The sequence below is a fragment of the Copidosoma floridanum genome, unplaced genomic scaffold (genome assembly GCF_036245765.1).
Source record: "Copidosoma floridanum isolate Cflo_tuat_1 unplaced genomic scaffold, Cflo_Japanese_pri ptg000032l, whole genome shotgun sequence".
NCBI classification, from domain to species: Eukaryota; Metazoa; Arthropoda; class Insecta; order Hymenoptera; family Encyrtidae; genus Copidosoma; species Copidosoma floridanum.
Window position 1 is genome coordinate 5,255,270 of NW_028321909.1, and position 27,319 is coordinate 5,282,588.

The following is a 27,319-nucleotide window of genomic DNA, read 5'->3' on the forward strand; positions in this document are numbered from 1 at the left end:
CTCTTGATTCATGTATGTGTAATTATTTTCTATGTAAAAACTGTTTTCAACTACAAGCTTTATTATTTAAAAAATGAAAACAAATATTTTGAGGAAATAATCGTTTAATTTACAAAAATTGACTAAGATAATAAGTAAGCGACTGTAAGAAATTAAAAGGATTGAATGTATAAAAATTTATGTATCATTGTTAGGTAGCAGACATTAATTTAGTTCAAGAATGTATTTTTTTATTAAATTAAAAAAATTTAAGATTATAATTGATAAAAAAAAAAAAAAAAAAAAAACTTGAAAAAAATAAGAAGGAGTAAAGATAAACAAAATTAAATAAGACTGAATGGTTGTAACAATAACTTATTGTTCATTGAAATAATTTGTTCACTGATAATTCTAATATTTATTGTAAACGTTAGCTAATTAAGCTTGACTTGATTAATTCAAATTGTTAATTTTAAAAAACCAACAGTTTGATGAAAAAATCTTTCATTATATTGGAAAACAAAAAATTTTCCTAACGTTCGAAATTTTTTTAGAAGCCATCGTTAACATGAATCAGAGCCAAGGTGTCACAAAAATGGTCCCAAATCACGATTCCCCAGATAAATCGAATAAATTATTGCCAAAGATTCTCCGGGACTTGATCCTCGAAGGGATGTTTCATTGGCTTTAGCCATCGTATACTTACCCTCGATATGATTAATTGACCCGCTCAAGCGTCAGCTGCACGAAAAAATCCGAAACAACGCAAGTATATAATATATACTCTCCTCGGAGACACGCGCTTACCCTCGAGCCACCGGAAAAATCACGCGTAAAGTATACCTACTCGAATAATGACAAATGCCATGTTCTCAACGGCACCGTTTTACGATCCAAACTGCTTTCCGTAGTCAAAAAAAAAGAAAAAGAAAAAAAGTGAAATGAAAAGCAGCTCCGGTAAACATATAACAAGGGGTAAAATATATATACCTGCATCATAGGAGGAATAACAGCCCTGCAGTACGCGTGGCCTCATACACACATATACATCCGCATGACCGGTACACACACACATGCATCTGCAGCAGCTTTTAGCCGGCAATCGGGGGAAAGGACAATGGTAATGGGCGTGAAATTTCGGAATCATACGTATACATCTCCTCTGCGGGATGCGCTGACAAATTTTCGTTTTATAGCCGCGCCCGCAGAGAAAAGGAGAAGAAGAAGGAGGAGGCCAGGTGTCCCGTGACTCCCCCTTCCGATGTACTTTTTGGCTTTTCCGCTTGTAGTGTTTGGTCTGTTTGATTCTTCCCTTTCTTCTTCTCCTTCATCCTTGTGATTTTAGACAGGAAGGTGGAAGATCGATGCGCCCCGGGTCATATATATACACAATACACTTCTCTTTCGTACCTTGTATATATATCTACGCTTCGTTGTCTAACTCGTATTAGAGATATACATATACTTATATTATGTGCGTGTTATTTTTTCCCCCTTCAAAAAAGGACTCTCGGTCAAGGTGTCTCTTCAGTCGGTCGTGGAGTATAGAGAGGCAAACACGATTCTCGTTACAGGATCTCGATTCGATGCACACGCGATCCCGTAAAAGTCACGCGTCACCTGAGCTTTCTTTTTCATCCTTCACGCTGTGAGGCCGTCGAGACAAATTCCTTGGATTTCCAATTTTTACGTGATGCTCTTATCGCGCTTGTTTACCCTCGTTTCTTTTGAAGCTTCCACAACAACACACGATAAGAAAGATCCACCGTTGGCAACTTTTGTACGCATGTACATGTACATATTTATAGATAACCCAGTAAGAAGTATAATGTACGGAACAGGAAACACGCATCGATAAGAGGTTCGGTCTTTTGCGACGATAATCAATACACGCGTAAGCGAAATGGATACAAAAATGTACACGAGTATATACATATATCTCTCTCTCTGTGGCTTCCCTGACAAACCGATTAACTCCATTTTTTTCAAAATTTAGTTAATACCGGAAAGCACATCCTTTTTTAGTCTACTTTCGTCCAAACAAACTTTTGAAATGATCCGAGTTACCAAGTTTCCTTTTGTTGAATATTCACAAATTGGAATAAGAGAAAATTAGTTCCACGTTTCCGGCCTAACCGATTAACTCCAAAAGCGACTCGTAAAATTATAGTCTTGTGTTAGTACCTAACGCTATAGTGTACAGAAAGAAGCGCTCAGTTTCTGCACTGTGAAAAAGTAGCTTTTCAATCTTTAGAAGCCGTTAATTTTTCTCGAAAATCACAAAAATGGAATTAATCGGTTTGTCCGGGAAGCCACAGGTGTTTCCTATACGATTCCAAAGCTATATCCAATTTGGTCATATTGTTTCTCTTAGATTGTCCCCATACGCACCCCCGAACCAGTATGAAAAAAAAAAAAAAAAAAAAAACGAATTATCGCAGGAAACAGCGACGTCCACTAAAATGGTCACTCGAAACGCAAGCTCCAACCGTCGAAAAAACAAAAGCAATCTCTCCGATTTGTTAACCACACGCGTTAAATGACTGTCCGCGTAAACCGATAAAAAAAAAATTAGGGGAAGGAGATGGTCACGTATAGGTATAAACACAGGCGAACGTACATGCTTCAGCCCATACCCCATCGACCCGAAGAAGAAGGTCATTGTACAAAGTCACAAAGGTAAATTTTTCCCGTCTCGAGCGAAACAGTGACGGGAGAGACAGTAGTACATGCAATATATATATATATATATATATATATATATACACATATACTGTACAAGGAGAGTCGACATAAAGAGAGGGCGCGGGCGCGTGTGCGCGCAGTCAAAAGGAAAAACGGAAGAGGAAAGGAAAGGTGTGTCCGCAATATCGATTTCCCGCGGGGGGCGCATCAGTAGCCCTCATGTGGGCGTTCCTCTGTTTCTTTTTCTTCCCTTCTAATGCTCTCGTAAAAGGCCCTGTATTAAGGGGGCAACAGAGCACGAGCCTCTTCTTCTTCCTCCTTTTTTTCGCCCTTTTCAAGACCGTGTGTGTATGTGCACGACAAAAAAAAAAAAAAAAAAAAAAAAAAAAGGAGAAAGAGAACACGCGGGGTAGTCCTGTGCGGCTAATTTTGTCAGCTGCTGCCGTTCGACGCGTCGATGATAAATCTGTGACCCTCACGATTGCTCGGGAAACGTATACGTGTACACGTCAAGCTTGTGGTTGATGTATTGGTATAGGCAGATATAATATGGGCCCTAAATGGGACAAGAATGGAGGAGACAAATGAATGGAGGGGCAAGGGCCCCAAAGAGATTCGTGCTGTATAGCCCAGTGGTGTGCGTGCGGTGTATGTTGTACATAGGAGGTGCATCATCGAGCGTGACGAAATTCCAGCTCAATTTGATACGTATTTTGGACGTTTTTTGGACATTACGCCTAAAAAGTGCTCCTAAACAGTACAATGCTCTGCCAATTATCGTGTGTGGTATCTCCAGAGAATTTGCGGCAATCATTTGACGAACGACGTGAGAAAGTTTATACTTTTACTTTCATCTTAAGTAAGTCCTATACCCGAAAAATACCCGAACGCGATGCGGGTGGACGAAAAACTGTACCGAGAATCACTACCCTCCGGTGCTCATTGTTTTTTGTGATAATTTATGTGTATACCCCAAAAAAACGTTTCCCCACGAGCCCAAAACCCAATATTCAAATGAACGCTCGCCGAGGAACAATGCGTGCGCGCATCCTCCCGGCAGTTTTTTTTTTTTTTGCTCTGTCCCTCGTAGGAGCGGCGCAGCAGCGAGTGAAAATCGAAAAAGAAAAGGAGAAGGGAAAAAAAGAAGAAAGTGTTCGTCCCATGACCACCCGAGCGCGAGCCCAAACGCCGAGACGTCGACGACAAACCGGCACAATGGCTGTCAATATTACGTGTCCGAAGCTACCGGTGTTTTGTTTTTTCTGCCCTTCTCTTCCTTCGCCCGCCCCAACGCGGTACGTCACTCAAGAGAGAGAGTCCGAAAAAAGTTCCTAGGCGGACGTCTTTTTTTTTTTTTTCTTTTTTGCCACGGATGATTTTGGGACGGCCCGGAATTCCATCGAGTGCGCCGGTGTAGGAAGCGGGTGAGTCAGTGCAGCTACGAAGAAAGTTTCTCCTCGCATGGCCAGGAGGATCGGACATGATGGGGGAAGCTTTTACCGCCGATTTTCACGGTCTCGTGCTGCAAGTTGTCGTGCTATTTTGTTGCGCGGGAAAAGAGAAAAAAAAAATAACCAATCGTTCCCTCTTTTTTTTTTCTTCCATAAATTATTGATCAAAAATACCTTGCGATGATTCGCGTACTCAGTCGCGCGGGGATTTCAATTGGACCGACATTGAAAGTCCTCGATCAAAAAAGTTTCACTCGATTGTCACAAAATAGCTGTCCCCCTAGATTATTCGTAACTCCTGGATGCAAAGTTACAAGCATCAACGCGATCCTCACTGGTATAGCGTTAGAGCAAGCGGAGCCATTTTAGACGGGAAAAGCACAGTGGGAGAAGGTGCTTGGGACGGAGGGGGGGCGGCTATCTCGTTTCGCGGCACCTATACAGACACCCTTCGAGCGGAGCACCGGGGGTGGCGGGAAAAACTCATAAGTTTCAATTTGGCGAGGATCAGCGTCCCGACGTCGTTCTCCACGAGACGCCGCTAAGGAGCTTTGCAACTTTAGGTATATATATATACATGGGTATACGTGCTTGGCACCCCCCCTTTTTTTTATTGATTTTCAGTCTTCTTCTCCTCGTACACTTTGCCGTGTCAATTTTGCCGTAAGAGAAAAAAGGAGGGAGTCCGTCCGAAGCTCTCTAATTAATGAAAGAGAAATGGCTCCTTGTTATATACATACTTTGCGCCACTGTGTTGTTTAATTTTTTTTTTTTTCTTCTTTTCTCTAACAACGCCAAGAAAGTTCTTACAACGGAGCCTCTTTATTACCAATTGCTGCATACAAATGTATTTACTTAAAGCTTCGATCGGTTTAATTTGTAGTTACGTTCCAGGTACCTGTAAGTTCCCGAAAATAATACACGCAAGGGAGCTTTGCATTTGGTAGTGCGCCGACGAGAGCCGATGTACATAGCGATACCGTATAGCTCTATGTAACGTGTGATTATACGCATTTGACTATTGTGGGTGCGAAAATACGGTGCGCGCAGGTGAAAATACTTGGGCGATGAGGCGTGCTGTCTGGGTGTGCATCAAAACTTTGGCTTCGCGTAAGCGAAGAGACGCTATTTGCGGTGATGTGGTAGAGCCTCGTCTTTTTTTAAAGCTCGTTACATTGGCCTTTTTTTTTTTTTTTTTCTTACCTTTTAAAAAAATGCACTTTTTACAGCGCGGCGTCTCAAATCGAGGGGGATGAACAATTTTGTACGCGACTCAGCTTCGCGACAATTGCCGGCTGAACGCATTGCATATCCGCGTGTAGATTACAGTTTATTTCGAGAACCGCTTGATATTCGTGCCTCTTGGACCCTGACATTATAAATAATCCCTCCCCCCTCTGCAACAATATTCAACAAATAATGAAAACGTCAACGTGATTAATCTGCGCATGCACATGTAGATGATAGGGTGCATCCAAATCGTAACAGCAAACTCTTCGCTGCGTCCACCATTGGTATAGGTAAATCCCGGGAGCGTACCCGGGACAACTTCATTAAGTCGATGTCTGTGCAGCCGCAGTATATACTATACGCGAAGTGCACAGCTGAGCCGAGCAGGTATAATATGCAAGGGCGAGACGACGCGTGGGTGGGCAGTTCTAAATTTAAAGCCAACGAGAGAGCGAGAGAGGAAGAATAAGGGGCGAAGTGGGTCGGAGCTGGGGGAATTTTGCAAGTGCGAGAAAATAAGTTCAAGCGCGAGCTCCAGTTTCGATGCGGCGATAAATTTGGGGGCGCTCGGGGCCCCTTTGTCAATCTTACGTGTATCTAAATGTGCACGCCTCTTCCTTCCCCGCGGTGAACTTGAGTTTTTTTTTTTTTTTTTTTTTTTTTTTACCAGGTCAAGTTGTACTTTGGCGGGGTTTTATTTTTGTGTCTTTGCTCCTTCCCCGAAAATCCGGAGGGGACAGATTTATCTTTTGCCGATCAATGTGGGGGTTATTATTTAAAGCCACACTGAGAGAAAATAATAATAAAAACTGTAGAGAAATACCAGTAAAAAATTAACATTCCGCACAATCGGGTGTAAGTGGACAAAAAAGAAAATAATTATTGTTTTTAACAATAAAAACTATTGTTTTAACAGTTAAAATTGTAGTTTGAATGGTTAGAATAGTAAAAATTACCATGCTGGAATAGTAAACCTTAAAAGGATCGGTTAATAATTTATAGCATAGAAATTTTTACAATTTAAACCATAAATTTTTTTTTTCGAACGACAATTTTAACTGTTGAAAATAATATTTTTTTTTTTTTTTTTGACAACTTGCATGCGATTTACTGTGCGGAATAGTAATTTTTGCTGGAGTTTATCCATAATTTTGATTATTTTTTTCTTTCAGTGAAGGACTACCGTAAACCGCGAAATCGATGATAATTTTTGTTTCTCCCTCGGGCAGCGACACTTGTTGAAAGAAATGAAAAACGACGATCAGCTCGGGCGTGATGGCCGTGGCCGCATTGGAACCCATCGGTGGTGCGGTCGTATGCCCACTGTGTACACCCGCGAGACGGTAAGTCCGAAAATAGCAGGGCTTTACGATACGTGCGTATATTGCAAATCGGTGCGCGAATGACCGAGAATCGGCAAATACCTTCGAGGGATTGGCTTCCCCTGTAACCGATTTTCTTTTAGTAATTGGGGAGCTTTTCGATTTTGACTGATGGAGCTTTTTTTGGCGAGTGATAAAATACTTCCTCCATCTAATGACCGGACTCTATTTTTTTTATTGTATATTATTGTCTCTACTTTTGCAAAAAAGCACGAACAAGCACTGGTGTCGTCATAACAAAAGCTTTTATTTTGCTTAGAGTCGTTACTTGAGTGGTTTCAACAATATTTTGAAATCATTATGAATTTAAAATGTTTACCGATTTTAAAATGCTTTTTTATTTTCATGTTTGCACTTGAACTACATATTTTTGGATTATTCTTGTCAATCATATCCACAAAAAAACAGGATATTTTATGTAGATTTTCTCATATCTGGTTTTTAGTTTGATCATCAATAATAAATAAAATAAATGATAAATTTCAATAGTAATGAGCTCACAGGTTGTTTATTTATTACAGCGAAATAATTCTTATACTTTAATGTTCAAAATAGAATATTGTAGGAGATCGGAGCTTGCAACAGGAACGCGTTACGTGTTTTTGCGAATCTCCGAATTTATTTACCCAAGACGAAATGTGTATTTCTTCATATACTCAACGATAAACTCTTATAAATATTATTCTCGAGGAATGAATGAAAGGGCGATGCGATGCATAGTCCAAGAAGATGAGCTTTCTTTAGACGCGCGTAAACATTCCGTCATCCGCGGTAAAAAGCTTTCACCTTTTCCTTCCTCCCACGTAAAAAAACACTCTCTCTCTCGGATTCCTCGACCCATCCTTTCCCGCTTGCACCCAAATGGAGCGATTCGTCATTACAGAAAGTCGAAACGCCGATTTTCACGAACCAAACGTCATTGAGTGTTACTTGTTTTCCGGATTGGACGGCTAATCGTGTACGGTGACGCAGACGAGAGGGCGATACGGTACAGTTGAATGACGTGGTTTAATGCCCGGCTGGTAAACAAAACGAGCGTAATGCCGATTCTGGCCAAAGTCGAGCTTAATTTATACCCGTGACGAGGATTCTCCTCCTCCTCCTCGCTGTTTTTCAGGTGCTATGACGTTTTGCGCTCACTGACCACCAAGTCGATGGCTAAAAATGGAAAAGCTCGCCCGCTCTAGCAAGAATAACGCGTACATCAACGAATTAAATTAAATTGAAAAAAAAAAAAAAAAAAATCATCCGTTGTCCTTTTATACAAATTGTACTATGTACACGAAACTTGTTGTTAAATTATATTACATATTTTTCACAAGAGTTAATTACATTTATGGGTAAAATTCAATATTTCGATTCTTATTTCAATACATAGTCTATGAAGTTCATTGAGTTATTTTAAATTAATATGAGGCATTAATAACTAGCTAAATAACTAAACTAATAAATCGTCGTGTATAGCCATTATTATTAAACAGATGATTTTCATAAAATGTGTATTTCCTGTTTTTTTGTTTTATTAATACCTGTTTTTGAAACAAATATAAATACGATGATTTCATGTCTTTACAGAGCCAGTAAACATCTTAAAATAATAAATTTCATCATCTTAGTTTTTGCAAAATCTTACGTGGGTTCGTATTTGTCACATTTTAAATACTAACTAATGTATTTTTTCAAAATATCATTGTTACCCGCAAAACAGATTAATCAACAAGAATTGAAAAGAACAATAATATCAGTTAATCAGTGTTTATTGCACAAAGTAATGTACAATTCAAAGATTTTTGTGATCAACAGACGACGAAAAATTAATTATATAAGTAATTGTGTATTATGAGATGAAATGAAGTTTGAATTATTAGCATTTGTTGAAACCTTCACTATTGGGCTATCGCTACATCTTTTTTTTCTCTGAGCAAGTAATGTACGGTGGCAGAGCACATATCATATATCTCAGCTGTGTATACCTGACCTTCGTCTTTCGACTTTTTTTATTTTTATTTCGTTGTACTAAAGGTTACGTCAAAGAGATTATTTATAATGAAATATAAAATTTTTTTTCAAATCCAAAAAATTAATTTGGACTGATTTCGTAACGAATAGGATCACACGATTTTCACCGGTATATCATACCACGCATACCATACAGTAAATGGCGCGTAAAGCAGCACATAATATTAATTGTCAGGGAAAAGTTGTTATTGTTATTTTTACTGAAATTGAAGTATTGCCAGGTCATTTCTTCATACCGATCAGAGGAGCTTTGTCGGGTGCTCTGTATAATACATCCTTCATCGGTGACACTTAATTAACGCCAACGGAATTCCACTCTAATACATTTAGATTATAATAAAAGAAAAAAAAATTTTTTTTTTGAACCATCGGAAGCTCGCAAGCTCCTGAAAATTAACAAATTTCACCTTCTTGTAGATAAAAAAAAAAAAAAATCACAAAGCGTTAACAATCGCACACATGTGTAGTGAAAGCCCCCCGCAAACTGTACCGTCTGGACGCCACAGAAAAGCTCCGAGTGTACACGTCTTTCGTCACGCCGCTCGAGTCCGACCTTCGCCTTTTCCTCGGCCCCCACCCAAAGACCCCGAGGGACAAAGTAAAAAAGAAAAGCGGCGTGTATGACCTTCTCCAAAAGAACGGGAGAAAAAAAAAATAAAAATAAAAATGACTCTCCGAGCAAGAACGAAAAGAGGAAGAAAAAAAACCCCTCAACAACAACCAGCTGCAAGCTCGGACGAACAAGAGAGAGAGAGAGAGAGAGAGAGAGCAGAGAGGAGTCTTGCCATAAATGTCTCGGGCCGGCTTAGCGTCGCCGATTACTCCCCGAGAAGAAGCCACGAGGTAGCGCTCCCGTCGAGCTTTCAAAGACCGCGAGCTTGCAGGGGGTGAGAGGCACGGCCGGAGGGGAGGAGCCGCTATACTACCTCGGAATTTTGCCGCCCGTTGCTCAGTCTTAGCTCCAATCTTCGAACCGAACGGTCAACCGAACACTTAGGTAATCAAACGGCTGTCCGTTCTTTAGCTGCTCTCTATACACATCGCCAACCTCTGCGCTACACATCTGCTGTAACCTGCGTACGCCAGCCGAAAGCTGCGCGCTACATATTTATACGATCGATCGTTTAACGTTGGAGAAAAGTAGCTTTTTTGCACACGAGCAAGGAGGAAGTGTATTTTTTTTTTTTTTTTTTTTTTTTTTTTCATACACGCACCGCACATATTAGTCGTGTCATTTTCTTGAAAATTTTGTGGAAGATGCGTTGCGCGACGAGTAAACCAGAAAAGGAGCGTCAGGTGTGCGGGAAAAACCGAGTGTGTGTGCCAAAGGACCCAAGTGCGATACTACATTTTGGTACTCAAAGGGAGAAAAAAAAATACCCATCCACGGGAGTACCGTAACTGTACGAGAGGAACAGCGGATATTTTCTATCACAGACGGAAGCTTTTTTCCCTGCTGTACACACATCGGCACTGCTTGAACTTCTGCCGAAGCTCTTTCGCGTGTACAGATACGATATTCCCTCGTCTTGTTCTGGCTCCGAGCACATGGGGAGAAATACAGAATAATGCTGTGACTCTGTGTTTTCGACATGTGATATAAATACATTTTTTTATATCGTTGTTTTTTTTTTGTACTAACCTCATGATTTCCAATAACTTTGTATTGCTAATAACCATGTTACAATTGTACTTACGAGTGGTTTGGTAATATTTTTTCCTGCTAATAAAATAATTATCCCCTACTCATCCTCGTACATAATGATGCTTGGTTTGATTTTTTTTTTTTTTTTTTTTTTTTTTTTTTAGGTATAGTGCAATTAATAAATTGGTGGAAATTTGTAATAATTTAATTTAATATTAATAGTTGAGCCAAACTATCGTAACTGGCCATTGTAATCAATATACACTTGATACAATTGTTCAACTACGTAGTATTATTTTTATCATCAAAGTATAAAAATAATGTTTTGTTCAAGTGAATTCATCTAACCGCTGCTATAGTATTGAATTTGAAGCATTAATCAAAAAAAAAAACAAAAAAAACACAAAAACCTTACGAACTGATGAGTAAAGCTCATCCATGTAAAGCGTTTTCAACCTATTTTCAATAATACGTTAGTTTTTTTTTTTAAAACCGCGATTATTTTCTGTTCCATCCACCATTGCGCAAAAATAATTGGCGATTTTCAGACACTTTGTGTAACAAAAATGACGAATCCTTGAAAAAGTCACTTGCGCAAATCGAGCCAACCCCGCGAGCGTCGAGTTCGCGCTTGAAAACCAAACGTTTGGCAGACATTTTGCACGGAGCACTAATTTACTTGTCTCGGTTGTGTGAAATTCTCGTATAAATAACCCAACAGACAATTATTAAAATCGTCCAATCGAGCGATTAAAACCATCGACAAATGTAAAGTATACTTTGAAAAGTCAAACAATCGCAATACACCCCCCCAGTCCCAACATCTGAATAACCTTGGGAGCCAAACCAACAATGACAACAATAATCACTGTCAGCCCGATCAGCTCATCCCCCTATAGCGTAATGTGCACACACATGTATACGATGCACACGCGCATTCTCCGCGGCCAATTATGCAACAGCGTCGACGCAGCAAAGGCCCCTATGTATGTATAGCTGCGCGTATACTCTCGCACACCAGCCAAAAATATCACCCGAGCACGTATAGGAGAACCATCGGCATCAAGGCGTTAAAGGGGGTGGAGGGGATGCTCTGCAAAAAGTCGAGGTAGGCGTCGAGGTAACACATCCGTAGTAGCCGTCAAGAGCCTTGTCGGGCTGCAACAAATTTCCATCGCTCTGACGCGCGTGCCATTCGTTAAACTGTGGTACTTTGTTGTGTTCCTTCGCTCGCCATCCGAAAAGAGGGAGGAGAGAAAACACCACCCACTGGGAATTTCTTTGGTGAGCTGTCTTTGCGTATGCGCGCTGGTATGTATGGGTATATGCGTGCTTGGGTTCCCGAATAATTTTAGTCGTGTGACGTCTCCATCGAAAGATTGTGGACGAGCTTTTGCTCCAAAGCGTGTACCAAGTGGGATTTGGGATTCCTCGATTCTTTCAAAAGTATGGAAACAGTGGCGATGGCCGGTCGTGGATCAATTTATTTTCGGCCAAAGCTTTTTTTTTTTCTCTCTCTTTTCGTGACGACTTGAGAACGAAATTTCGTGAAACACTCCCTCGACAGAATTTTTCATCAGATTTTAAGGTTTTCATCCCAAAATTTCGGGGGAAAAAATCACTGCCACGAAAGAAAGTCGTGACGATTGAAAAACCAAACAGATGAGAGCTTTCGCGCCAAAAACGAGTCAACTACTATTTCGAGGGTCCCGAATTCTCGCAACTACCACCGTACGCCGAGCTTTCGCTTCTCGATCTTTGAGTTGGATTAACAATGCCTATTAATAAACCGGATAGGCAAGCTCGCCATTGTGCCCGACCTTTGGACCGAAAAAAAATCGACGCTTAGCGATTGTGCTTTTGTACATTCGGGCTCGCGAACGATTGTACTGGGGGAAAAAAAAAAAAATACCGATATTCAATGTTCAGCGAAAAGCTTACGCAACGAAAGCCACCCCTTCCCAAAAGTCGAGCGTATACGAAAAAAGAAGCAGAGGAATGCTTTGAAAAGTCAAGTGAACCGCCCGCGATAAAAAGCTCCTCGAGTGTTTCCCATCTTGGACCGCTGCCCCGAGAGATTCGTATACGCGCTGGCACGGCTATTATTAGGCATCTAGATTGCCGGCGGCGCCGTGCACCGTCTGCCTGTATATACATACGTGCACAATGTGGCCCACCTTGACGTGCCTTTCGACAACGGAATCTCATTGAATAGGTACGTTATACCATCGCGCTCGAGCTTGCAGCTGCTGTCTCGAGTCTTACTTGTATACTTAGAAACGATCGAAAGCATTGAAAAAAAAAAAAAACTCTCGTTTCCAAAACTCTGACCCCGATTGCCCGATGGCCAAGAGGAGAGGCACGCGTATACGACAATGACCCAATTGAAGAAGGAGGACGCGCGTGCGACGCTCGGTTTAACACGCCCCACCCTGTGTATACGTGCAGTTTTGGCGCAACGAGGGCCCGCAGGTATAAAGTTATATGGATCCACGGGAACAGCTGCGCTAGAAGAATTCGCCGATTTTCACCACCATTCCACGGACTTGCGCAAATAAATCGCCGGCTCGGACTTCGGGGCTGGGCTCGATCTTTTTTTTTTCTTATCTCGCGCGCCCACGTACTTTCAGTTCCGTCGACCGTTCAACCATATCACACCTTTTTTTTTTGTCAATACATGAAAACAACAAAAACAATTTCTTTTTTTTAGTAAATTATGTTTGCAAGCGGTGGAAAAGCGTAAAAAAATAGCCGTGCAATGTCAACCCTAATCAACTACCGATCCCCGAAATGCCGATCGCGTAGAGGAAAAAGCAGCAGCGTGCAATCGGTGCGAAAAACCGGTCAAAGTCACCCTTCGGCTAGTCCACCTGTTTTTTCAGAGACAAACGAGGGGGGAGAGGTGTAAAAGCGTCGCGCCCGGGCGCTTCTAAGTATAGATCCGCGGCCGGGGCCTCCCGTGTTTGCCCCCGCGTCCTTGCGTCACGCGACATTTCACCGCGGCGATCCCGTCGGGAAAATACATCGGGAAATAAACAAGTCGCTCGGAAGAGTGAATCCGACCCCCCGAAATTCGATACGACTCGGGGCTGAGCTACACGCGCGCAATACCATCCAGCCAATGGAAAAGTCCCATCGCGACGTTAAACAAAAGCGCTTGGACAAATATTTTAATGCCAAATGGACGGCGACCCCCTTTCTTTTTTTTTTTTCTTCCCATTATAACTCCATCGGGCGAAACGGCAAGAGAGCTTGCAAGCTCGATCGTTATCTCGGACCGTATGCGTGAAATAACAAGCCAATTGGCCGCTCGGACTTGACACGTGCGCTGCTTCATCTCCGACAAAAAACGAGACCACGTGTATATATATATATGTGTGTGTGATTGTGTGTTTCAAAGCGGCACAGCCAATTATTGCGCAACGCGTGTGCATCACTTTGCGAGGCTGGCAAATATCAGCGCTCATTACATCTGGCTGTTGTCGAAAAATAAAAATAAAAATAAAAAATACCGTATCAACGACCCTATAAATTTTTCACAAGAGCTAGATGGAGAGCAAAAAAAAATAAACACCCACTGCACGAGAGAGCACGTATGGGTACACCCGCTGTTTTTAGTCTTTCGCGGAAGGATCGCGCTCGCGTAAACGGGCGATGATTAATTGAGCACCTGCTTCCTATTAAGCGCGATAATTTCCATAATTAGCAATTACGCACGATAAAGCTCACGAAGCTCGCGACAAGCTGGACCGAAGGGAGGGGAATAAATTTTCGGGAAAGACGTGTAAATCTCGACGTAATTAGAGATCGCGTCGGCGCCGGTCCTATACTGTTCGTAATGTCGATTGGCTCATTCACGCTCGATTCCCTTCATTTTTTTTTTTTTTCCTCCGTTTCGTATGTTCATAAGGTCGAGCGTGTGTGCAAAGTCGAAAGACCCATCTGTCAAATCGCGTCCAAAAATACCGAGCCACCTCTTCCTCGCGTATTTATTTCGATAGCGCATTATATAGCGTCGCCCGAAAATACCTTGCTGTAATATTATTCGTCCAAGCGATGAATAATATCCGCGATTTTTGCGGACTCGTCGATTCGAGCGTGTGTTATATATATATATGAAGTACTCGAGTTGCCCAAGGTGTTTATCCGCGCGGGATATTTGTGCCAATAGTTATTATTGGTCGGGGGTGCCGTGTATGTGTGCCGAGGCAAAAAAGCTCAAAGCTCCAACGTTACAGGGATCGGCAGTGCGTTGCCACTTTTTTTTTCTAGATATGATGATTAATGTTTTTTTTTTTTTTTTTTTTTTTTTTGGCACTTTGTTGTTTGCAGCGAACGAACGTAGTAGCAGTTCAGTAGAGCGGCAAGATGGACGCACGATTCAGAAGCAATCTCGAAATGATCGGGCGTAATGAGGCGATCACAAAGAAGGCGAAATTCTGGCAGAGCTACGTGCGTGCTCTGAAAGGTGGGTTTTTACGATTTTCTTTCTATATACTTACGTGGAGAAACAAAATCACCTCCACGCTAATTTTCACCCCGAAACTATGTAGGGGTAAACTGCCAAGTGAATGACTGAAATGTTGTAAGTGTAAGTGTAAAGGATAAGAAATAAAATATTAAGTATATAAATAATGATTAATATGTTTGTACGTACTTATAAACGTATGAGTTTTTTAAAAAAAGATGCTTAAAATTGTTTTAATCCATTTAATATATTATAAATATTTTTTTTTTTATGTTAGAGTATAGTTATAACCAGTGAATGACCACTGACACCCAAAGAATGACCAGAGATAGTCCAGTGAATAACCAATGCATGAAATGGATTTTATTTTATTTTTTTTAAATAATTTAAACACAATACATTTTACATTACAAAGTTTTTATTTACCAAAAAATACTGAATAATTCATTGCAATGATATAAACAATCCATGCATCATTGTTAATAAGAGAAATACATATTTAAATTTTTTTTTAGTCAGTCTTCGAACTTTCAATACTATTTAAAGCAAGTCCTGTTTCAATTTAGTTAATAGTATCAAAATCAAAATCAAAATAAAATCACTAAGTAAACATCCTTTAAACCTACGGATTCTACCTAAAGATTTTGCTTAACTAGTGAAGCAATCTGTGCTTTTTTCCTTCTTTTTTTAATTTTTTTTTTTTAGTTGCAATTCTTTTTTAAAACTCAAGGCTCTTTTTCTATTTTCTTGTTCTTGTATTTTTATTTTCTTTCTAACTTCTCACTCAAATTTTTTAAACTTTTTTTTGATGCTGTAAGGCTTCTTTTTTTTAGTTTTTATTTCTTGCTCTTTTTTATATTCTTTGGAAGTAATAGCAAATTTATCTATATCTGTTTTTTTTACTATTTTTTTTGGTGGCTTTAAGCTTTGGAAAGTGCAATTCTTGTGCAAATTTTTACCTAACGATTATTTGACTGCTCGGTAATTAACTGGCGAAACGTATTTAATTATGCAGCCAATAAATGACCGTCACTATTAGAATTTTTTTATTTTTTTATATGACTTTTTACAATTAGCAATCGTATTTTTATGTTTGAACAATCTTTCTACAAAGCAGAAAAAATTTTTGTTGAAAATTATTGATAAATTTTAAAAGAGTACATATTTTTTATAAATGACCCTTTTTCATCATTTTAGCTCAAATTTGATAGTTTTGTAAATTTATACATACCTTGACATTCTAACACTTTTTTTCAAATACTAAAAAAAGTATATATTTTTCTTACATTACTTCAAAATGAGATAATAAAAGAGTAAGGAAGATACTTTTTTCTACAAATACACAGGAATTCTTGTAATAATTATGAAAATGTTTTCATGCAGTGGTCATCCTCTGGGCAGTTTACCCCTACGCACAGTTTATCAATACTTATGTGAGTCAGGAATGACAATTTATTTATTTATCTTTTTTTTTTTTTTTTTTCAAATTTGTTTCAAAATAGGCACTGACGACATAAAGGCACCCGAGCACGTGCACAGACCCCGCGGTATCTTCCGCTCTGACTTCCCAGAGTTACATTCCTGGAATCCTTTTGGAAAGTCCATCTACGACGACCCGATCCACGCTGCTGACCGCATCAGCACGCCAGGATACAGGTGCAACATTTTTTCTTTTTCTTCCGCCGATCATGACATTTAATTTCGAAAATGTTCAATCTCATTGTAGTTCCGCAAAAATAAATCGATCGGTCGAAAAATTTGTTTAGGTACTTGCCAGTGCACCGCGAGATCTACGGACACTCGCCGAGGCAGCTGTACCCACACCAGTACAAACCCGTCGAGCGCTTCGTTCCCGGTAGGTACTACTAAAGCACCCCTTCGACGAAATAACAAACAAAAAATAATCAAAAAAAATTATCAAAACAAGCAATTTCAAGTTATCTTTAGAAAAGGAATAAAAAAAAAAAAAAAAAAAAAAAATTCTACATTAATTAGAACGAAAAAGAAAAAAAAACGCGGAGAGTACGAGTGCGAAAGCTCAATGCATACAAAACACGGACATCGCAGTATAAAGGATAATTTTATATTTATATATTTCGAGACTTCCGCGGTTATGAAAAGTCGAAGCGCTCAAATAATATCAGCGACTGGTGGAAGACGTTATATTTATTATTACTATTATTTACTACGATTATTTATTAATTATATAGTTTATACATATTATGATACGTTATTGCATATTCACAACTCGATCGTTATTGTTAATATAAATCGAAAATGATTAAAGTATACATATATATGAACGACGATTCTGTTATTTCAGTATAGACGGAAGAAAAAATATATTTGTAGGGATCGAAAAATTATTCGAGATTAGACGTATATCTCACGTGTTTTTTTTCTTTTATTAAATCATATCACGATCGAATTATAATAATTATAGTTTGCACAGCATCCCGCATGAGTGAATGTTTCCAGTCCATTGAACAAAAATTTATAGATTTACGATATACATCGTCGCTCATCATATACCTATACTTTATTTACCATATATTATTACTCCGTTTATTAAAAATCAAGTAACTAATGACGATATAACATGATGCTCATGACAGTGTAGCAATTAAGTCCCTATATACTTGTACATGTAACCTTGACGAATGTTTTTGGCTTCTTGATTGATCGGGCGAAAATAAAGAAAAAGAAAATTATAATGATAAAAAATTATTTTCTTACGTTCTCATAATAATGAATAGCGTTATGTTTAAGTTTATCATCCTTAATGTTCATAGTTATTTTTATTATATTTTTCTCATTTTTTTGTATGATTTAAAAATAAAATGTTTAAATGCAACTCGTGATCGGAAGCTAAAAACTTTGTTTCACATTTAATTACACTTTATTTATATGAAACAGTAGACAAATATGTGGAGAAAATCAACTATAAGTGTAAGTGACAATTATCGATCAAAGTGAAAAAATGAGAGAAAAAACGCAATTACGACTGTTTTTCTACACAAAAACAAAAAAAAGAAAAAAAGATTAATCTTGTCACAGTGTCATTTTTTTACTGATTCAATCGGTAGTATTGGCTGTGGTTGGACGAGAGAAATTAGATTTTGGCCCCTTTTTTTACAATCCGAAGCTGATTGTAGCAAAAATCTACTATTGAACTTTAATGTACCACCACAGCTGGTACTTTTTTTTTCTTACTTATCCAATAAGAATTGATTATCACCTTGTGAATATTACGTGTCTGTTTGTGTAAAAAAACGTAACTAATTACAAAACAACAAGAAAAAAAAGTACATAAAATTTGTGTAATTTGTTTATCCCTGTTATTATGTGTACACCGTCCTTGTCTTAACTTTTAAAGTTACTGTTCGTTGTATACGTCCATTCAAACCCAGATACATATCAAGTGAGACAATTGCTCGAGTGAACAAACGCAAAAGTGTGTCCTTTGGACAATATAAACGTTATTTATGCGTCATAAAAACGTTTTCGATGGAACATACGTTTTCCCAAACATCAAATATTAAATGAAAAATGTGTCCATAATACAAGCAATAGTTCAAAACAAATCATGCCGACTTGGGAATTACTTGATAAATAGTAGTAGGTTCGAAGATAAAATAAACAAATAAAGTGAGCTATGCAAAAATTAGATCGAAAGACAATTTTTCATTAATTTTTTTCTTTGTTTTCTAAAATTCAAACATTCAAAGTACCTGCAGCGAGTAAAAGCATAAGTCGTGAGAGGATTCGTCGCCATGCCTTCATCGCGCGAATCAGCGTAATTTTTCAGATTACTTAGAATTTTAATTCTCTTTTTTTTTTTTTCACTGCAACACATTACAAAGAGCTCGACACTAGTTGGGCTTATAAAAAAAAGGAATTAATCCAGGAAAGACTTCCACGTCGACAAGATCATAATATAACGCCATCACGCATCCAGCCAACGTCGCCATTCATCAGTATAGTACAGAATACCACCGTCGCACGCTGAGAGTCTGTGGCTCATTTTTTTTCTCGCTCCATATGCAATCAGTCAGTTAGCTATCGTTTCAATTAATCCACTTTTGAGTTTTTTTTCCAAAATTTTTCAAAGCCCTCATTATCCATCAGAACTGAGATCTCGTAAGTAAAGCTCAGACGCACTTTGTCACTGGAAATAAATTCAGAGTCAAGAAAAGCTCGATTATTAAAAAAAAAAAAAAAAAAAAAAAACAAAACAACTTTTCACGTTTTCACACCGAAAAAAACGATCGATCGCACACACCAATTTGTCGCCGTTGTTCTTTGATCTTTTGTATTTCCAGGCAACGTACCCTCCGAGTGGACACTAATCAAGCGCATTGCTAACATGAGCGACCTTAGAAGGCAGCAGATCACCCGCAAGTGGGTCCGCCATGAAAGGATCGTGGTCAGCCCTTCTGTCGTTCGCGTCCGCGTCCTCCACAACCGGGCCAATGTCTAACTCCCTTTTTTTTTCTCTTCCTTTACTCTCTCGGACACATATTATTTTTCCATTTAACTTTTTTTTTTTTTTTCTGGCAAACGTGATAATTTTCGTCTGGTTATCTTATCTGTGCAGAAATAGTTGAGCAGATTTTAGAGAAAAAATATATTTTCTAGCGGTCAATTGCTTATTGTGCTTCCATCCATTTGTTCGTTCGCTGAATTTTTAATTCACTGAAGACGGAACACATGAACAATAACTATACTGCTAACGATTATGTGAACAAGTCAACGAGGCCACTGTACAAGACAGACTTACCTTATATTTCATCGCAACTCGACAATCTATAACGGCCTCACTGCAAACGACATTATTGTCCTTTCCAGGAATTTTTAGTTGTATTTTTCAAATATTGAGCTACTACTTTGAACAATTTTATGTTTACTAATAATATTGTACAATTGACAATAATGTGTTGTCGATTCCGTGAGACCTACGAATAAATATTAACATTACGAACTAAATTATTATTAATTTGATTGAAAAGTATATACTTCAAGAAAAAGACATGGCCACCAAACTTGAAAAAGCTAGAAATAAAATAGTTTTTTTTTTTTTTTTTAAGGATTGGTAAAATGCTTTCGGTTTTTCGATGAAGGTGTCGTCGGATCCTCGACAGTTCAGTAGCTGAGTGGAAGAAAGTGTTATCTCAAAATTTTATTGAAAAGACAAATCATCTCCTAACCATTCAAAAAACGTACTATAAACTATGTTTAAAAACAATTCAGAGTAAAAAAAATATTTTTGAGATGATAGTTTACTCAATAATTTTTTTAGTAATTTATTTTCAATATTGGTTAAAATAATATATTTTTTAAAAGTATCATTCGAGGAAAAAATGTCCAATAAACAGTTTGCGATGTTTTTTTTTAAAACAAATTTGAGTTAACTCATCATTAGATGATATTTTTGGCAGTACGTTTTTTTATACACGAATATGAGATAATAAGTTGCTACAATTGATTTTTGAGATTGTACGTTTTTCCACGCTTCTATTGAGTTGTTGAATAAAAATCAATGTCAAGAGTGACTACGAAACGTGGTGGATTAGGAAAGAGAAATTTTAAAAATTAATATAAAAAGTAGAAAAAACAGCAAAAATATTTTATGAGATTATTATAAAAATGAAATTACATTGTAATTGAACACAAATAACAAGTAGCTAAAATAATCGTACACTGCTGTGCAAAAAATATCAAAGAGCACTAACTTGTGTAATTTGCAACGACGACGCGGGAAAAAATCGAAAGCTAAATTATGAATCATTTTTACACGCTTACAACTTTGTCTTTAGCTTTATAAGTTGAGTTACTTTTTTCCGCAGCGCTCGAATTACTAACAAAGTTCAAGCAATACACAATAAGCTGAGCTGCGCCTGAATCGTACAATCATAAATTTTCTTGTTTCTTTTTTTTCTTTTTCGAGATTTCTAACTTTTTCAGGAGATGGCATGTTTGTTTTTTTTTTTTTTTTTCTTCTTTTTAATACAAGCCTTATTCACTGACATTCCACTTGTTTCCCTGTATATGATATCTGTTTCCCTTTTTATCCTAGTCAGATAAATTACTTTTGTAACTTGTGGACCTATTTTTTGATAAACCTACTTGCAAATCTGGTTCAAACTGTGATTGTTCGAGAAAAAAAATGTCTTCTTGTTATCGTCTTGTTTCAAGCCAGAAGTTCACTGGACGTCAAATCTTCACAAATAATTGAAGTGTCGCCTTTTTTTCGCTCAGATTTTTATTTAAAAAATATTTTTGTTTGGCTATAAGGTTAGTACAATGTTACGTTTCAAAAATGTCTGAGTGCTTTTTTTTTCAACGATTTTTGTATTGTTTTTATGTGGCACGAAAATTATTTTTTTTTTTACAAAATAATTGTTTTTTTATACATTTGTATAGATTATAAATTTTTTTTTTTTGTATTATGAAATATTTGTTTTGCGCACGGCTTATTTTATTATTTTTGCAACCAATAGATGTAGAATATAATTTTATTTTGCTCGTGTGCTTTTATTATCTAATTAAATATTTATTTATTAATGATTACATTATTTATCGACTCCAAGTGTTTGCCAATCAAGACTATAAAATTACTTTATCAGCTTTTCTGTTTAACATATTTTATGCTACACTAACGCTGATTATCTCCGCTTCACAGTAACTAACACACAGATAAAATTTTAACTTCTCACTTAAGATGAGTTGAAAATAACGTTGAGAAGAATGAAATGCGAATACTGAGAAACTCTAAAAAAATGTGCTGCTTTTTATATTGGAAAAAATTAATTAAATTGTCTACTAAAAGACAATAAGTCTTGTTATTTATTGTGAAAAAAACCAAACAAAAACAAAAACATAGTTTAATAATAAATTCACCACCTTCGTGGTATGCTCACTAATACAATCGATGTACATGACAGAAGTCGCAAAAAAGCGAAAATATTCCCAGCTATACTCCGATAAACGCGCAATTTTTAACTATCTGCGTTTCTATCAATTAATGTGAAAAAATAAAAAAAAATCAACTCTACCTCACTCGCTCATTAATTAATTAATTAATTGTTGTTCATATCCACGCAAAAAAAAAAAATAATAATAAATAAATAAAGATACATATTTTAGCAAACCTAAAATGTGAAACAACAATGATGTTTAATTGACGCTTGTGTAATGTATGTTGCAACAACAGCAAAGCCGTTCGACGCAGACAAGGCGTGGAACGATCACCTGAACCGTCTGGCTGACATCGACAAACTGTACCCGAGCAAGTCACCACTGCTGTCCCGCCACACTACTCCGTTCTCGACAAAGCCTCTCTTCGATATTCACGGTAACAAAATAATCATACACATGTATTTCGATTAATGACAAACATTTTTTTTTTTTTTTTTTTTTTTTTAATTTTCATGATGATTTTCTCCATAGGCAACATTCTCGATGACCTGCTGCCGCGGTACCCGCAATCGCTGCTGCGCGGCCACGCGAGGCCGCTGTTGAATATGCTCGAGCCGAATCCTTACTCACCCATCAGCGCCTTCGCAAGGGACCCCTGGTGGTACCCGAGCTACGCGCCGTACATCCCCGGCTACGCCCAGCACAGCTCGCCGTTTTACCTACGTGACAGCTACCTCAGCCCCGTCAAGCGTAACTATCTCTGGAGTAGGCACCCACTCAGGCCTTTCGGTGCGTTTGTTTGACATTACAACTTTTTCGTTTTTTTTTTCTTTTTTTTTTTTTTTTTTTTTTTTTCTTCAAAGAAAATCGGTCATTTCGACAATTTCCAGCGGTTGACGAATGCAAACTGATCTTCTTTTTTATCTACACGATATTGATCCACAGGGTGATCGACGTATTTGAAATTAATACATTTAATCTATTTCAGAGAAAGCTTGAATACATTCCGTATGATAAAAAGTTTCGGTTTTTATAGTTTGAAATTATTAAAAAGGCTTATACAAAATCAATAAGATTACGCAGCAGGTAAAAGCTGTTACTTTTATTGAATTCGTGGTCTTGTCCGTGCATATAAATATATGGCGATTCTAAAATAGTTATTTACGTAACAAGTGCGGAAAAGACGATTTCCCGCACGAGTAGTGATTGACTCACACGAGTGCCGGAGTTGACGGGAACGAGTACCAGTTGAGCACACGAGTGCGTAGCACGAGTGTGATCGCAAGGTACGAGTTACCGTCACCGGCCACGAGTGCGAGTCTATCACACGAGTGCGGGAAATCGTCCCGCACGAGTTGCGTACAAGTTTTTTCGCAATGTGTGAGGAAAATAGGTACAAAATAGGTTTGAATTTTGATTTCCAGTGTGTAACAAAATTTTTTCCGGTGTGTGGCAAAACCTTTGCCGCACACCTTTGTCGCACACAATGTGGGAAAATCGATTTTCCACACTAATACCAGTGCGGAAAACACCCATTTTCCGCACACTATTGCGAAAATAACATTTTTTAAAGTTTATGTATAAAGGATTAGTTAAAAACCTTATGTGAAAAGTTTCCTTAATTGGTTGTAAGTTTGACTAGATTATAGAAAAATTTCGTGGACCTATCGGTACGTTTACTGATTTTTGGAAGTTTATCGGTAACTTTACGTCAAGTTGATTGGGAAATTAAAATAAAGTTTTAAAAAATTACAAGTGGGACTAAAATCAATAGAGTAAGTGATTTGTTAATAAATTTTCTGTACTAATTGCTGTACCTATAATCTTGTAATATGGGTAGTAAATTTGATAAAAAAAAAAAAAAATTTCTTAACAAATATCTAAAGTGCTCGTTATAGTACCTCGTAATCTTATTGAAATTAAATTCCAGCAAGCTTTTTTTTAACTATTAAATTTAAGACTCTTTTGGGGTGGATATAGAGTCTCAAATACCTGCTCGAACATTTATATTTTTTTTTTATCTTTCATAATATTTATCTAACGTTAACCATTGAAAAAAAAAAAAAAAAGCAAGTTCCAATTTTTGTCTGCGGTTTTTCTCAAATTTCCACCAAGTTTAGGTACTGCGTTAGTATTTACGCAGTTACTTTAACTAAAATTGGATTTCACCGACGTCGTGCGCATCAATCGATTTAGTGCGGCTTATGCTTCATTATCCGTATTAGTGGCTTATTTTACTCTATTGTGGCCTTCGAATTGCACAACAGACTGTCGGTACATCGATCGATATACTTACGTTATTTCAGAAGGTTGAAAGTACCGAACTCCTCCAAATGTGATGTATTTTACCAGCGAAAGAGTCATTTTCTTATCTGTATAATTTGTTTGATATTTATTGGAAAAAATTTTGAGTAAAAATAGTTTAAAAAATTCTCGAACCTAAAAATTAATGTGCCTTCATATATTTTAAAAAATTATTAGGTTTTGCTAAATTAAATATTGTTTGGGTGAAAGTAAAAAATACTAATATTTTGCTGGTAAGACGGATAATGACATATTTTGAAGGTCGGTAAATTCCTTCCTGTTTAATGGCTCTATTTTAAGATATAAATTTTTTTATTACCGTTTAAGTGTATTCTGGGAAGGAAAAACTTAGTCCAAAAAGTGAAATGATACATTTTTAAATAGCTTGACATTTTTTGAAGCTACAGATTATTTTTCAACTCAAGAATTTCACTCGTAACATCATTTTACTTAATTTTTATAAGTACTTGGATTTAGTAATTAAATGCAGTGTAATTCGAGGTATTAGCTGATATAAATACAATTCTTATTTCAACAATGTCTGTTCAAAGTTGAAAGTACTAAAATGAAAATAATTTAAAGAATAATCAGCGAAAATATATTTTTTATTAATACAAAATAAATCATCAGTCGCCCTCTTTTTTTCAGCCCGTGAACTAGACGAAAAATTGTCGGATAGCTTACTTTTTTGAAAAAAATCAGGATTTTTACGTGAGCATTTTTGAAGTTTTTTCAAACAAAAAAAAAACTTGTCGCTCGCTTGCTAATTGAATATGATTACATAGACATGGTAGAAGCATGACGTTTTTGAAAATTAGAGATTTTATCCATGTTGTTTTGCAAATTTTCAACACCGTTCTTTTTACATTTTTTTATTTTCAAATGGCCATGGCTGTTAGTTTAGTAAAATTTTTGTGCATAGTTAGAAATTTTTTCTGTAGTTTTTGCAGTAATTTTTTAACTTATTTTTTTGGCCTCGCGTGCGCATTTTTTCCTTTTTGTATTTTGATGATGCCTTTTTTTTATCATCAACATGCCAAATAAAACCGAAGTATCCACGGCTGATTTTTACGTGGCTGCTTCGATCGATATTTATTGTTTCATTGCTTGTCATGCTTACGTATACACAATTTAAATGCAGTCGCACTCACTGGAGACTATATTTTACAGCAAAGTTATTATCGTCAAAGTTAAACGTAGTAGATTTAAAGTTGTAATTCTGAATCATTGACTTCTTATTTTGGTCTGTACTTACATTATATTGATAGTATTTTATTTTAATTTGCGTTTACTTTTTAAGCTAAGCATTGTAAAAATATCGAAAGACTCACATAAAAGATATCGACGTAGGTGGCACATGATGTGTAAATCGAGCCTGTCATGTTCTTGCAGGTTCGGAATATTTCTATTATTCGCAGCCCGTTCCCGTCTATCACTTTACCAAACCATGGTACAATCGACATTGAATACCAAAGTGAGCGAAGATCATAAAATTTATGATTTTTGTGTTCAATATTTTTTTAATTTATCTTCACTTCGCATCATTTTGTTACTTCTTACAAAACCCTTTTTACGCACTGACACCCTGAATTTTGTAACTTCTACCCCGTACCCTTTTTGATCTACGTGTTCAATAACTCTGATTCTAAAAATAAAAAAAAAAATAAAATTTTTAGCTGAGGAACTTTTTTAAAACCATACAAGGCAGTTTGATAAAAATACTAATGTTTGTACTGTATTTTTAAAATTTTTTTAGTACTACACGAATTAAGCCAGTATGACATAATTAAAGATAAACTACAAAAACATGGCAGGTACTGCAAATAGTTGGTAGTTTTTGGTTTTCAAAATTTTTTTAGTGTTGTGGAGTATATATTTTTTGGATTATAAATTTTTTTATGATGCAGTTTTCATTAGTTTTTGTATTTATAGTACCATTTATTTCTGTTACCAATGTAATCATTGATCGTTTAAAAAAAATTTTATTTTTCATTGTGACAGTTGAAAAAAAACTCAGTTTATTTTTAGATTAGAACTCAGTTTGTGAATAAAATGTATGGATTTTTTTCAGAATTTACAGTTCAACAATAACAATTGTTCAATAATCATTTCCAACACTGAACTCTATATTTTTTCAGAGCCATGGTTGTTATTTCCTCAATGTTTTTCGGAGTAACTTTTGGAAGGCAGTCACCGATATTTTTGTAATTTTGGACTGCTCCTTTTCATCTCCCTCGATAATTCCCTGCATTAAAAAAAAACAACGGTTGCATAAAATGTTTTTTGAAGAATATACTGTGACCTCATGTGTTGACTTGTGATTAATTATTGTTCGATCTTAGTCTCATCACCTATAAATGTGTACTCATACTTTTTTTGTAAGAAACGAAATTACCTAAGGGTTTGCTTCGATTTTTTAATCGACTCTTATGATTTTTTAATAATTATAAATGTTTATTTAGAGTAGAAAATTTTTCCCTTTTCTTTTTGTGAAATTACACTTGTGTAACTGGCGTTTCAAGAATTTTTTTTTTTTAGATGTAGGAACTAACAATGAGAGTCAAACTAAAAAGATTCAACAAAACAGCATACGTGTTTTGTTAACATAAAAATGAAAGTTTGTTTATTTAATTCACCCCAAAAAATTGCAACATAAAAAAAAATTGAAAAAATAATTCATTAGTACAAATCATTCCAAAAAGTTTCAAAAAATTAAATAAGCAAACGATATTTCCGTAAGCTAATATTAGGACATTATACATACACTAAGGGTTTTAGTAGACAAAACTCAATAAATACATGCAGAAAGATTAATAATGAGTGTATAGAAACGCCAGTTTTGTCTAATGATTATTATTTATTTATTATTTTTTTTTCTCAATCAAACGAGATTTTTGTATTAATTTTTCGATTTCTTTTTTTTCAGCTCATGTATACTAGGGATTCTGCGTCGCCCTGCCACGTGAAAGCGTAAAACACAAAACACATAAAATAATTAACAAGTTCAATCATCATTTTAAAAAAACAATGTCAAAGCAGAAGTAACGAGAATTTTACCAGAACACAAAACAGATATCGTCCTTAGCGATGAAAACAATAAAATACAACGCACAATACTTCTCTTCTCGCAATTTTATTTATTTATTAACATTTTATCGTCATGTAAATAAATCTGTGCGCACATTATTGCTATTTGAAAATAAAATCGACGAAAAAAATTTTATAAAACGACAATAGT

General features: G+C 36.7%; 1 protein-coding gene across 6 annotated transcripts; it reads left to right on the forward strand.

Annotated features, from left to right (window-relative positions):
* The first annotated feature begins 9,585 nt into the window (after positions 1–9,585).
* Mf (myofilin) lies at positions 9,586–27,315 on the forward strand. 6 transcript variants are annotated; one of them, XM_089597507.1, is made up of 8 exons: positions 9,586–9,743; positions 14,724–14,859; positions 16,362–16,515; positions 16,626–16,714; positions 22,073–22,213; positions 22,309–22,566; positions 25,474–25,555; positions 27,008–27,315. In XM_089597507.1, exons 2-7 carry the CDS (start codon positions 14,760–14,762, stop codon positions 25,545–25,547), a joined length of 816 nt encoding a protein of 271 aa, XP_089453633.1. In that variant the 5' UTR covers positions 9,586–9,743; positions 14,724–14,759; the 3' UTR covers positions 25,548–25,555; positions 27,008–27,315. The 6 variants fall into 6 exon arrangements, with proteins under 6 accessions (XP_089453633.1, XP_089453637.1, XP_089453638.1 ...); XM_089597511.1 differs by lacking the exon at positions 25,474–25,555 and adding an exon at positions 24,730–24,792 and having other exon boundaries at positions 9,587–9,743; XM_089597510.1 differs by lacking the exon at positions 9,586–9,743 and adding an exon at positions 9,790–9,814.
* The last annotated feature ends 4 nt before the right edge of the window (positions 27,316–27,319 follow it).